The sequence below is a fragment of the Neoarius graeffei genome, chromosome 19 (genome assembly GCF_027579695.1).
Source record: "Neoarius graeffei isolate fNeoGra1 chromosome 19, fNeoGra1.pri, whole genome shotgun sequence".
Taxonomy (NCBI): Eukaryota; Metazoa; Chordata; class Actinopteri; order Siluriformes; family Ariidae; genus Neoarius; species Neoarius graeffei.
Genome location: NC_083587.1, coordinates 24,059,948 through 24,074,594, shown reverse-complemented (window position 1 = coordinate 24,074,594; position 14,647 = coordinate 24,059,948). Strand labels below are relative to the sequence as shown.

Genomic DNA, 14,647 nt, shown 5'->3' with positions numbered 1-14,647 from the left:
ACTAGCATACATGTAGCAAATTATAGCGCCACAAAACAAATTGGCATTATAGACATGATTTTTGCAGCTCATGCAGCTGTAAAACATTCTGGATTACAACTTAGGTCTTTTCTTACAGAATTTAAAACAAAAAAGTAATTGTAAAATAATTTAGGGCTTTTGTTTTGCAGCCTGTGCTTATTGCAGCAGTGGGGTCCACACGGACCCCAAGAAGGAATGCCTTGGTAGTTTCATTATGGAACATAAAAGAAATAAAAGAAGTTAACTTTCAGTGTGCTATTCAATTATAAAATGAAAGACAGATAAACTTTACTCTGGGGTCCGGTTGGACCCCAGTAACAAATTAATTATACCTTCACAATGCAAAAAGCTGATCTTCCGGTGCTTTAGTGTTTTAATTAAGACATAAATTCCGACAAATTCATAAAACGGTGAGGCAGTATGTCACATATTTTTAAAATGGCAAACAAACATATAGGTGCGAGGTCCAGATGGACCCCACTTGGTAGGATGAAGGTTAAATAATGGCATTACATTCTAGAAGTGTATGAATATCTTGGTATGAATGTAATGTGATTTTATTCCTAGTATTATTACTTTTCATACTCTTTCCATTTTTGCAGAATATTCAGTTACTGTTTGAAGGTTTCTTAGTTCAATCAGGTTTATGAAGTTTTCACATGCAGTATAGAAGAAATAAATCAAGATGAAAATAGCTGGACTAGACATGAATCATATCATGGAGCAGGATCCAGAGAGAAAGAAAAGAGAGACAGTTCTATAAAATGTACTTTATTTAATTATTATTTTTTAGATGTTGCTATAGATTTTTGTTTCACAGAAGAATAATATAATTTACTTAACAGTTACAGTTATAGAAGTTTTTTTTTTTTTTCCATTTATGCACAGACTCACAGTTTGTCTGAAACAGCCTGGCCTATTCAGTGATTCTGGATTTTAAATTGTGCAGACACAGACTTCTTGCTTATCCTGATAACTTATCATTATAAGTAAAATTTCAGCCTAACACATATATACGGTACTGCACACACCAACCAACTCCAAAACAACAATTGTAAACTGACATTGCAAGGTTACAAAATCAGTGGGTATCGACTGAAAATATTGACCATGGGCTGAGTTTCCGTGGTCTGGCCATGTGACCTACAGACTGGACTGAAGTAGAAAACAGGACACGTCCTCAAATTAAAAGGGAATTAAAGATGGTTCTGCACTTCCTGACAGCAGGAGAAATATGATACCATTAGGATTCACTTTGCAAGAAAATTTGCCCTGAATTTAGAGAGCATTTGAAGAAAAGGCAACGTATAGGTAAAGTAAAAGGTGAGGAGCAGGATAGTTTTTGCTATAATTTATTTTGGTACTAATAACATATACATACACAATAAAAGCCTTTAAAACCATTAATCATCCCCAGCAGGGAGAGAGAGAAGGGGAACATGGGGGGATATGCATGGCCACTTTTAGAAAATCTGTTTCCCTAGTTAAATGTTTATGCAAATTTTATGGTGTCTGGGATTTGCACTCTCCAGCAAGCATGTGATTTGTGGCTATACGGTAACATACAAGGATAGAGTAGACACTTCTCACTTCCACCCACTCACTCATCCCCTCGTCAAAATGCAGCAGAGAAACGGCTGTTTCATGCACATCGCACATTTGAGGTTTCCACAAACATTATTGAACAAAAATCCATTAGTCCTGTTTTCTTTCTGTATGGTCTGCTGTTTTAGGCTTCCTGTATCTCTAATAATAGGCTGCAGCTTTAGTTTTTGTGACAAACCAACACTTTTTGCTTTGGGTAATAGATTAGTCTGATGGTGTAGCATCAATTATGGAAGATGGCACTGAGTAAAGAGCACACAAATCATTCTGTTGTTTTTTTCTCTGATGACAGATGAACTTCATCCTGTTCATTTGTATCATACGCATACTGCGGCAGAAGATCAACTGCCCTGACATCGGGAGAAATGAATCAAATCAATATTCGTGAGTGTCTTATTTGCTATCAGTACTTTTGTTAATGTGTTTTCTGTGCATTTTCAGGTTCACAGAACACGTGTGTTTATTTTAAGCAATTTTTTTTCCCCTCAAAAGCGTGCACAGTATTATGAAGGACTATGCAGAAAGCATTTTATCTCATGTAATTTTAATGCAAGGCACAAGAAGAAAGACATTTGAGTCCTTCCCAAGTGCCCAGCGGCGAAGCAAAGCTCTCTGCATTACAGTCTCATCTCCGTAAATGTCACTGGATCATGCCAGCTCTGTGCATGTGACTTAATGTCCTTTGTCCTTAAGTAGCTTTCTACCATGCAGACCAGCATCAGTCTTAAAGCTCTTACAGTTTCATCCCATCGTTGCCATTGTTGTTGTTATTCTATTTTGTCATAACACCATACTCTGGTTTCAAAAGTGTACACCAGCCACCTAATGCTTCTAGATTACAGATGAAAGGAAAAAACAATTCACCCAAATCTGTTTGTTTGTTTTACTCTTGCTCTGCAGGAGGCTGGCTAAATCAACTCTGTTGTTGATTCCGCTGTTCGGGATAAACTACATCATATTTGCATTCATCCCAGAGCACATCAAAACAGAGCCGAGGCTGGTGTTCGACCTCATCCTGGGTTCCTTTCAGGTATGGCCTTGGAGTCCAGGCCTTTTTTTTTTTTTTTGCAGCAGGAGTTTTGTGTGTCATGATCTAAATCGATGAGATAAAGTGGAAAAAAAAAAACTAACTCTTAAACATCTTAAGGCTCATTGCACAGATTTCATATGTCCATGGCGCACACTTTGGCTGTCTTTCAGCCAAGCTTGTTTCCTAATTTCACCCTCTGTTTCTGTTTTAAACTAAGCTCCTCGGCAGAAAGCATAATTGCCTGATTTAGGCAGTGCCTCCAGTGTGTTGCAGTCTGAGAGACCATGATGTGTCAACTTTCCTTATTGTCTGCTGGATGAGTCAGAGAGGAATGGCCTACCACATACTAATTATGCTGCCACAGTCACGTTTCATGAATAAATTAATTGACAGGCATCCCTAGTCATATAGCTCGGTGTAATTAATGTGTTTAGTTCCCAGGAGTGTTAAATAAATGACCATGTAGAAATCCTCCCTAATGTGTGTGTATATAAGATATCTTTACTCTACTTACAGGGCTTTGTGGTAGCTGTCCTCTACTGCTTCTTAAACGGAGAGGTAGGTAGATTTTAAAAGATTTGGAATCCACACATACAAGCCATTAGACGCAAGCAATAATAGAAATGTCCTGCTGCCATATGTTTATTGTAAATAATTACACTATGTTTTGACGGATAGTGTCATATTACAGCTTTAAAGTGTAATTCAGGAGCAAGATCAGTGTAATTCTCCTATTTTATATTAAACTTTGGTCAAATATCTGTCACATTTTGCATTTTGTGCAATTTTTTTACCTTGCGCAATACCAGAAAAATTCAGTTGAAATCAAGCCATTTGAGGCGAATTGGTCCACCTATGAAAAACTCGGCATTTGGATTTCCCGGGAAACATTGATTTTCATGACGTCGCGTGCGGGACGCCTCCTTCTGAATCCTACGTCAGCGCTGGTTTGTTTATGAGAAAACGGCCTGGTGGTTTTCTGCAAATTTCTTCAACGTTATCGCGTAATTATTAAAATGGTTAACAGATGTATCGTAGGAGGGTGTAGCAACACCAATCTTGATGGGATTAGTACTCATCGTTTCCCAAAAGACCGGACAATGAGGGAGAAATGGGAGCGCTTGGTCTACACAGGCTGTGCACTGAAACTGTACAAGCTCGCAGCCTGCTGGCGCTTCCGCAGGTGACGTCACGAATCTGGCTCCAGACTCCCTTGGGATTTTTCCAGACGCGCTTTGTTATTTTATTTTTTTCTGCTGTAGACAGATGGCCTTGTGCAAAATTACCCTTCTGGATGAGCGTGTAAACGGACATACTTTCATATTAAAAAAAAAAAAAGAAATTGGTTCAGAATATGCACTTTAACTTGCTTTCTAATTTTTTTTACTAAAAGTTAAACTTCAGGGTGTGGTCTGAAGTCTAATTTGGCTCATATTAAACTCCAGTTTTGTTCTTATTTGCTAATTTGATTTGCTAATTCTGGCATACTAATCTGTCTTGGAAAACCAAAAAAAAAAGTGTTCTAAAGATGAACTGGGGAAAAAAAAAAAAACTTAGGCTTTTTTTTTTTTGCTTGACAGTTTAAGTAAGCCTGGATGAACTTTTCATGCTGAACTTTTCATGTGCATTTTCATTAGACACCTTAATGAGGCATATTTGAATAATTTAAATATAAATAGAGCATTTCTAACCCTTTAAACTTCCTAGTAAAAGTAACTGCAGAATTAGATGGTGTAATATTTAAACCATTTTCTAATTGGGTTCTGGGGTATGCAAACTTTTGCACAAACTGCAGAAAATGGTTATGTGAAAATCTACACACTCCTGTCACTCGTAACCCCATCATGGCTGTTGTCTCATTGCTGTTTCTCAGGTTCAGGCTGAGATTAAGAGGAAGTGGAGAAGGTGGCATCAGGAGAGGTTCCTGGGCTCCGGCACTAAGTACCAGCACCCGTCTATGAGCAGCACCGGCAACAACTTTTCCACTCAGATCTCCATGCTGACGCGGTGCAGCCCTAAAACTCAGCGAGCCTCCACCTCCCATGATGACTCCTCTATCACCACATAGCTCAACAGAGTCACCTGATACGGGACAATAGTCGTCTGTAGATCCACTCATGCTGTGTGTCATACGCATCAAGATATGGGTGCAAGATTCTGTGAAGTTCCTCTCAATTCAGATGGCATGAGGGTACCACAAGCACTCCGCATCACATTCTCTTGACATGTGAGCTACGTATGGCTCAGAGGTGAATGTTTAAAAGGTATTTCCATATAACAGCATAAATTTTGTTTGGATCAATGACATGATTGCAGTGATGTGCTATAACCAGTGTTAGAAATATCAGGTATATCAGCCAAACAATGGGCCTCATTTATCAATCTTTTAGTAAAGTTGTGTGTCTGCGTAAGCCAAATTTACAAAAAAAAAAAAAAAGATTCACTTCCATGCCAACAAAAATAATGAATAATGTATAATATTAATAACAATAAGTGAGTGTTAAATCTTCCATCAGCTGAAGCATTTATTTATAGCTTACGGCTATGCACAGACAGACCAGCCCTCCTTTTGTTTCTTGTGTCATATTTGAATAATTTGTCTTATTTGTCTTCATTCGTGGTTGTGTTCATTTTTTTTCTTTATTTTTTTATGTTTTTATTTGATGCCAAAAATATAAAATAACTGGTTTTCACAAAATGTTCTAGATGACACGCTTTGTCCCAGACCTAATGAAACTAGCATGAGAATTGGTTTTGATAGAGACTCTAAAGCTCATCCATATGTCATATCTGGATAACGGTTTCAGCTAAACGCTGGAAATATAATAAAAATTAGCAATTTAAACAACAGTATATAAAAGTAATCCATGCAAATTATATGATTTGAAATCAGTCAAGTCGAGGTTGACTTTAGTTATTCTTCTTTTGCATACATTTACACAAGCTCAGGAGCATGAGTAGGATACAAACGTTTTTCCGAATTTACGAGATTTTCATGAATACCGAACTCATTGTGTAAACGCTTGATCAAACGATTTATGAATGAATCTGTTCGTATCCAGCTTGATAAATGAGGCCTACTGAGTGCACACAGAATAAACTGATAACTGCAAAAATAAATAAATATAATAACAATAATAATAATAATAATAATAATAATAATAATAATAATACAGATGGCAATAATACAGTCAGCACACTAAATGCTCGTAATAAAACTCCAGCTGTACATGAGTTGATTTTTTGATAGGCTCAAGATTCCGATGGCTTTATTAGATTTCTTGATATCCAGTAAGACTTGAATCTAATTTAGGATAGCATCGAATAAATCAGATGATAAATGGATAATGAATATGCATGTAGACACAGTAATTATTCAGTTTATGGTTTTATTACAGTATAGTATTATCAGTTCTGGTATTGCGTTACCACATAGTTGTTCAGCAGCTTGACACTACAAAACAAAAGCTACAAATTCAGCTACAGTAAAATTGTAATCCATTATTCTGCACAAAGATGATGAATGATTTGATTTGGATGATAAAAAAAAAAGTCTACACAATAGTACTGCGATAAAACAGTGGTTAAAAACAACAAAAACAGCATAAATATTGGCCCCATGTACGGTAGATGGGTACAAGCTCAAAAGCCTAAATGGTACTAATAGTAAATGTAGACCACATAAGTTGTGTAAATAGAAAGAAATAATTTTTTAAAGGTTACCAAAGATGCATTTGTACATTTTAACAGAACACTTCTTTACTCCAAACTTACTTAGAATGCAAGAGCAGTGGTTTAATTATAACAGTTGTATTTTTATGTAAATCATGTATTTTTGCAGGCCACATTTATGAAATATTTAGATACAGTTGTGTATAAATCTGCATAATTAATCCTTTAAAGGGATGTACCTACTTTTTTTCAGACAGGAAAAAAAGATGGAGGTTTTGTGGATATGTTTGGCGGGTAGAACCCACAAAGCCTTTGGAAAAGTGTTAGATTTTACTGCATTGCTCCAGTGTTGGAGTGTTAAATAAAAATTTTGCCTTGTGTTTTTTTGTGCATTTAAACAATTATTAATGGAATTCAGGAGCTGCCCTTAAACTTTATTCTAAGTGAGTCTGGATTAAACATGCTTTTTGTTTGTTTGTTTGTGTCTACATAACAAGTGACAAATTTTATATTCCTACACTTTTTGCTGCTTTTGCACATCCAGCCAAGACTAAATAATCAGTAATGAAGATACAGTATCAGGACTCATAACATCGCTTCTGCTTCATTTTGTCAGTGTTGCTCTTAATTCAAAATATGTCGTAATATGTTTACTTTGAAGAAAGTACACAGTGTCACAACCTAAGCATGTGGAGGTACCATAGTTACAGTGGGGCAAAAAAGTATTTAGTCAGCCACCAATTGTGCAAGTTCTCCCACTTAAAAAGATGAGAGAGGCCTGTAATCATCGGTACACTTCAACTATGAGAGACAGAATGGGGGGAAAGAATCCAGGAAATCACATTGTAGGATTTTTAATGAATTAATTGGTAAATTCCTCTGTAAAATAAGTATTTGGTCACCTACAAACAAGCAAGATTTCTGGCTCTCACAGACCTGTAACTTCTTCTTTAAGAGGCTCCTCTGTCCTCCACTCGTTACCTGTATTAATGGCACCTGTTTGAACTCGTTATCAGTATAAAAGACACCTGTCCACAACCTCAAACAGTCACACTCCAAACTCCACTATGGCCAAGACCAAAGAGCTGTCAAAGGACACCAGAAACAAAATTGTAGACCTGCACCAGGCTGGGAAGACTGAATCTGCAATAGGTAAGCAGCTTGGTGTGAAGAAATCAACTGTGGGAGCAATTATTAGAAAATGGAAGACATACAAGACCACTGATAATCTCCCTCGATCTGGGACTCCACGCAAGATCTCACCCCGTGGGGTCAAAATGATCACAAGAACGGTGAGCAAAAATCCCAGAACCACACGGGGGGACCTAGTGAATGACCTGCAGAGAGCTGGGACCAAAGTAACAAAGGCTACCATCAGTAACACACTACGCTGCCAGGGACTCAAATCCTGCAGTGCCAGACGTGTCCCCCTGCTTAAGCCAGTACATGTCCAGGCCCGTCTGAAGTTTGCTAGAGAGCATTTGGATGATCCAGAAGAGGATTGGGAGAATGTCATATGGTCAGATGAAACCAAAATAGAACTTTTTGGTAAAAACTCAACTTGTCGTGTTTGGAGGAGAAAGAATGCCGAGTTGCATCCAAAGAACACCATACCTACTGTGAAGCATGGGGGTGGAAACATCATGCTTTGGGGCTGTTTTTCTGCAAAGGGACCAGGACGACTGATCTGTGTAAAGGAAAGAATGAATGGGGCCATGTATCGTGAGATTTTGAGTGAAAACCTCCTTCCATCAGCAAGGGCATTGAAGATGAAATGTGGCTGGGTCTTTCAGCATGACAATGATCCCAAACACACCGCCCGGGCAACGAAGGAGTGGCTTCGTAAGAAGCATTTCAAGGTCCTGGAGTGGCCTAGCCAGTCTCCAGATCTCAACCCCATAGAAAATCTTTGGAGGGAGTTGAAAGTCCGTGTTGCCCAGCGACAGCCCCAAAACATCACTGCTCTAGAGGAGATCTGCATGGAGGAATGGGCCAAAATACCAGCAACAGTGTGTGAAAACCTTGTGAAGACTTACAGAAAACGTTTGACCTCTGTCATTGCCAACAAAGGGTATAGAACAAAGTATTGAGATGAACTTTTGTTATTGACCAAATACTTATTTTCCACAATAATTTGCAAATAAATTCTTTAAAAATCAGACAATGTGATTTTCTGGATTTTTTTTCTCATTTTGTCTCTCATAGTTGAAGTATACCTATGATGAAAATTACAGGCCTCTCTCATCTTTTTAAGTGGGAGAACTTGCACTATTGGTGACTGACTAAATACTTTTTTGCCCCACTGTATCTCTTTCATACTCGCGTAAGTGAATGTGAATGTGTTGTGCTTGCGGGACCCACTATGTTGTACAGCAGTGTTTCCCAAATCTGCTCCATCAACTGCCCTAATCTGTGCGTTTTAGTGTGTTTCCTGGTGGACCACATTTCAGAAATGATGCCATCATTTTTCTCATACACGGTGAGGAACATATGTATAGGAATTAAAAGAGAGTAGACTGGGGGGGGAAATTATGTTAAAAAAGGGAGACTATGGCCGATTCGTCAGCTAGCTAACAGCCTGCCTGCTAATACAAGCCTGATAGACAGGAGCGGGAACTAGCTACCTACAGTAAGTGATACAGAGAGAGTAGCTAATTTACTCTTTAGACAATTACAGGATATATTTAAAGGAATAGTCCACCGTACTTCCATAATGAAATATGCTCTTATCTGAATTGAGACAAGCTGCTCCGTACCTCTCCGGGCTTTGCGCGACCTCCCAGTCAGTCAGACGCAGTCAGACGCGCTGTCACTCCTGTTAGCAATGTAGCTAGGCTCAGCATGGCCAATGGTATTTTTTGGGGCTGTAGTTAGATGCGACCAAACTCTTCCACATTTTTCCTGTTTACATAGGTTTATATGACCAGTGATATGAAACAAGTTCAGTTACACAAATTGAAACGTGGCGATTTTCTATGCTATGGAAAGTCTGCACTATAATGACAGGCGTACTAACACCTTCTGCGCGCTTCGGCAGCGCATTGATACGGAGCTCAGATATCAATGCGCTGCCGAAGCGCGCAGAAGGTGTTAGTACGCCTGTCATTATAGTGCGGACTTTCCATAGCATAGAAAATCGCTACGTTTCAATTTGTGTAACTGAACTTGTTTCATGTCACTGGTCATATAAACCTATGTAAACAGGAAAAATGTGGAAGAGTTTGGTCGCATCTAACTACAGCCCCAAAAAATACCATTGGCCATGCTGAGCCTAGCTACATTGCTAACAGGAGTGACAGCGCGTCTGACTGCGTCTGACTGACTGGGAGGTCACGCAAAGCTCGGAGAGGTACGGAGCAGCTCGTCTCAATTCAGATAAGAGCATATTTCATTATGGAAGTACGGTGGACTGTTCCTTTAATATCACGTTAGTAAACAAACATTTCCTGCCCTGAGTTATTAATGGCACCCAACTCCTTGTTCTCAACAAAGTGCATTATGGGTATTCTGTACCCTAGCTTACACAGTTTGGACACTAACCTACTGCAGAGAATAACACAGCTACATAACATAGTGCGCTAGGGATTTTCAGATGCAGTACAGCCTCAGTGCTAAAACTGGCTCACCCTGGGGCATTATGGGAAACCCTTTGGCCACCAAGACTGTATAAGGTGAGGAATGAATCACTGTGGTACATTTTGAAGTTATGCAGGAATCATTTCAGACGGAACCAATGATGGACAACTTGTTCTTAAGAGACTTTTGTTTTGTTTTCACGATGCATGAAAATATCTCATCTCATCTCATTATCTGTAGCTACTTTATCCTGTTCTACAGGGTCGCAGGCAAGCTGGAGCCTATCCCAGCTGACTACGGGCGAAAGGCGGGGTACACCCTGGACAAGTCGCCAGGTCATCACAGGGCTGACACATAGACACAGACAACCATTCACACTCACATTCACACCTACGCTCAATTTAGAGTCACCAGTTAACCTAACCTGCATGTCTTTGGACTGTGGGGGAAACCGGAGCACCCGGAGGAAACCCACGCGGACACGGGGAGAACATGCAAACTCCACACAGAAAGGCCCTCGCCGGCCACGGGGCTCGAACCCGGACCTTCTTGCTGTGAGGCGACAGCGCTAACCACTACACCACCGTGCCGCCACATGAAAATATGGCCAGTTTAAATGTTGGGCAAGTTAAAGTAAGAAACCTTATATTTAGTCATGTTAAATTGTAAGGTAAAATAAACAAAACAGCTGAAAATGGTGTTGCAGCAAATAAGCGCTTCAAAATAGGTTTAATGTTTTTATTGCTATCTCAGGTAACAATTCACAGCACGTACATGTGTGCTTTTTTGCTTCTCATTAGACGAAGTGAACAGCAGCTATTAATTTAAACTGGTGACAGCATCAGGAAGCTTTTGCTGCTTAGTCCATTTGTTCATTATTAAATTAAGGTATTTGTTTATGTTTATGTAAGTGTCTGTGATTGTGTGACAATAAAACACCAGCTTTTTTGCATTTAAATGACATTTAAGTGCAATCGCCTTCAGAGGGAGTCAGGCCATAGTCATAATTCTTTAAGAATGGACCTTATCCAGTGTCTACTAAGAATGAATTGACACTAAGGTTGATTTCTGGTGTTTGGGTTATAACCATTACCTCACTGAGGGCATGAGGTGTGTCAAAGGAGGAAACACACTAAAATGTGCAATACAGAGAGACAACAGCAGCAGGACAAGAAAACACTGTTGTAGAAACAGAATTTGGATTCAACATGACTAAATTATACTCATCGGTGGAAACAGCACTGATTGTCTAGATCGTGGAGATTGCAGGAGGCTTTTATTTCTCTGCTGGGACTTGTTTTTTGTTTGTTTTGTTTTTTGTTTTTTTTTTTTCCTTATGTGAACAAATAACAACCAAAAGTGGATTGTTGTCCATCCAAAATCTAAATGGAGATACACTGTAGAGAGAAAATGTGACATTTCTCCCAGACACCGTGCATATTTTGTGGATGATTTTCCAAACTACACAGTATGTGTATATGGTGTGTGTGTGTGTGTGTGTGTGTGTGTGTGTGAGAGAGAGAGAGAGAGAGAGAGAGAAGTGATGTATTTGTAAGCTGAATGCCCTTCTCTGCACTATCATTATCATTCCTATAAGGTATCATTCCATGTTATACAACCAGAGTCTGTGTACTTTGCGATTGTGTTCGCGTTGGTTTATCACTTAAAGCTGTAGCATGACGGGACATTTTTACAGCTCAGCATCGGACCCCATACAGCGATAAGCAGTGAACGCAGGTTTGAAGTTTACATCCAAGAAATCGTGTAAAAGTGGATCTGTCAAAAATGGATCCAAATTGATATGTTGGGGTGGTTTTTGTTTGTTTTTTGGTGTAGATTAAAATCCAGGATTAGAATAACTGTGTCATTATGGTACAATAAAGAATGGAGATGACATTGCTGTATTTTTAAGATGATGCTTATCTCACAGCCTAGCCTGTCTGTTTCTAGCAAACCACATGCTGTACATAAAGCACACACTAAAGAACATTGGAGAACACTGTATTTGAAGGCTAACTACATACATAACAATAGTGAATAACATCTTGATAAAATAATGCATGAGTACGTACATAAGGCTTGGGTCAGTAGTCAAGTTATTTGATTGCCACTTAAGTTTGGGGGCATAAAATTCTGCATTATTTGCTTTGCGTGTCTAATCTATACCTTCTAAAGTAATCAGTTATCTTGCATTACTTTAAACAAATAACAGGTTGCTGATATACTGTTCAGTATCTGATGTAATCTTTATATCATCTGCTAAATGCGTTGTTCAATGCGTCATTTTCTTCATAACCTTTTTCCTTTTTTTGGATAAATACAAGCACAAGCCTTGTATACTTACTTGTGAATTATTAAATGTCATTTAGTTCTTACAGAGGTGAGAAGAAATCCTTATAGCCTTATAGCCTTCAAATAAAGTGTTTAAAGTACGTTTCAGATTTGAGTGTCACTGTCTTAAAGAACTTGTGTCATCTCTGAACTCATCCCAGACACAAGAATGAAGTTATTATATACTGTGGTGTTTTCTTTCTGCTTTGTTTGTGATGTACAGTGAAAGTGTTTCAATTACGGAAATTATGAGTGTGTTTAATTAACAGCTAGTTCAGGTCACAGAAACCAGCTAAGTTACAATAATTTCTGAGATTCACTTAAGTATAAAAATCATTGAGTTGCTTGTGTTCTAAAGCCATTGTGTGCAGGTACAGTGTCAGATAACTTGGTCTTAAAGTTTCATTGTTCCTACAGTACGTGAGAAGGATATTTAATTTCACAGTCGTTTAATGATAAATTAGTTTTCCTCAGTATCACTGCCCTATGTGTTTGTCAGTGTTTAAACAATGCAAATGACCTCTCATTCATTGCCAAGAAGAATGTAAACCCTCACAAAATATAATGTGGATTTTGTCTGTGCTCGAGATTTAGTTTGATATAGTTCAGATATACGTACAGTATACGTCGTGTACTCGGTTGTGCAAGTTTCGTCACAAAAAGACAAGTTGCCAAACGTTTCCATCTGTGGTGCTGTACAGGTTTTCATCAAGATTAGTAAAAAGGTATTAAATGGGCTTTTTAACCATGTACCATTTCCACATATGAACAGCTGAAGGACTGGATGCTGTTTAAATTAATCTGTGTTTGTGTATTGTCGAAGTGAAGCAAACAGTTCAGTGCATTATGCATGCTGCACATGCAATATTCAGTACACAGTACTTCACAGCCACTACGTGACTAGTGCATATTTATCCAACCATATGTGAATAGTCTGATTATTTTTGTACTCAAGCTCAGATGTGCTCACTTATATTGTCGCTGTATGGTATTTTTGTAAGATTAAAAGCAAAATATGCCAGTTCTGTTTTAAAGTGTTTACCACTATACCATTGCCAATAAACTACTTGAATTACTGTACTCTGTACTATTACTCAGTCTGCAATGTGTGTATTAATTATAACTAAAATTACAGTGACAGTCTTTAAAATATACAAGAGTAAATATGGGTTGTTGTCAGTGGCGGCTGGTAGTCTTTCAAACAGGGGAGGCTGGCCGGTTACGATATTTCCAGATTTTAAAAGAAAAAACACATCAATTTTGCCCATACTCTTGCCTCTGATCTGGCTGATTGTTAGCAGGGTCACAAACTGTGAAATAACAGGTTCTTTTGGCCCATTAGCCTACTGTCCAATATACATGATGGTGGTGTTGGGGGGGTGGGTGTATATTTTAACATTTTATATTTTAAAATTGTGGCATGTTGTTTAAAAATTGATCATTATTGAAAGCAGCTCTTTGTCAGGAACCTCAGCAGTAGAGCTGGGTGCCACACATTTCATTCAGTGACACTTTCCCTATATTTTACTTATTTTGACTGAGAAATGTTTTATTGACAATTTTGATAACCCTTCACTTTTAATCCAGGTCTGTAGTGTGAAATGTTCTCGGCTGTGTTTTTGTTTAAAAATGTTTTCCAAATTGTAGCTGTGTTTAATTCATATCCAGAAAAATATATATTCCAATATAATATACTCAGCATAAACATTTTAAATAGATTCTATATTTTTGGTCCATCCATGACATATTACTAAAGTAGCCTATTTACTGTTGTTGATGTGGGTCACTTGCTGTTAGCCAATTCACTTTCTCGTACCAGGAGAGCTGAAAGGAACGAGTATTATTCCCTACCTTTTTCACCAAGTCAATTTGAGGCGTTGGTCTACCCTGCTCTTTAATTTTAATTTTTTCCTCGAAAGGAAGACTGGCAAATGGCTTCGCCAAAATTAAATCAGCAATGCTTGGCATCCGTGCGCAGCTTTCTTGCTAGCTGACTAGCCCCCTCAAGTTCAAGTTCAGTCACTCAAATAAATGAAATTTCTGGAACTAAGATAGCAAACTTGACAACACTATATTTACACTTTATTTACAATGAAAATATATACAAACTAAAAAAGCTGGTAGAAACCGTATGTAATGAATGAAATCGAAATGTAAGCTGATCTCTTACAATACACCACAGCACTTGCGAATCCGCATGGGACTGAACTGAAATTCACCACTGCCTGTCTATATTTGAAATGAGCTGTCAATCAAAGAAAATATCCGGCCGCTTTCACCAATCACGTCTCCTCGCGGAAACTGCCATGTCCCTCCCACTGTGAGGCTGGGAGTCCGTGGGCAGGCGTTTTCGCAGTATTTGTCCAATAACCGTCTTGCATTTTGAGATTGAAAAGCTCATAGCTCCCAAAT

At 38.5% G+C, this 14,647-nt stretch overlaps 1 protein-coding gene across 1 annotated transcript in view; it reads left to right on the top strand.

The window, feature by feature from the left end:
• The window catches only part of vipr1b (vasoactive intestinal peptide receptor 1b), a 135,231-nt gene extending 129,887 nt beyond the window's left edge, over nucleotides 1-5,344 (top strand). The window contains exons 10-13 of the mRNA XM_060899909.1: nucleotides 1,919-2,010; nucleotides 2,527-2,656; nucleotides 3,173-3,214; nucleotides 4,530-5,344. Coding sequence (XP_060755892.1) covers nucleotides 1,919-2,010; nucleotides 2,527-2,656; nucleotides 3,173-3,214; nucleotides 4,530-4,724 — 459 coding nt within the window. The 3' untranslated portion in view covers nucleotides 4,725-5,344. The remainder of the gene's footprint in view (nucleotides 1-1,918; nucleotides 2,011-2,526; nucleotides 2,657-3,172; nucleotides 3,215-4,529) is intronic.
• The last annotated feature ends 9,303 nt before the right edge of the window (nucleotides 5,345-14,647 follow it).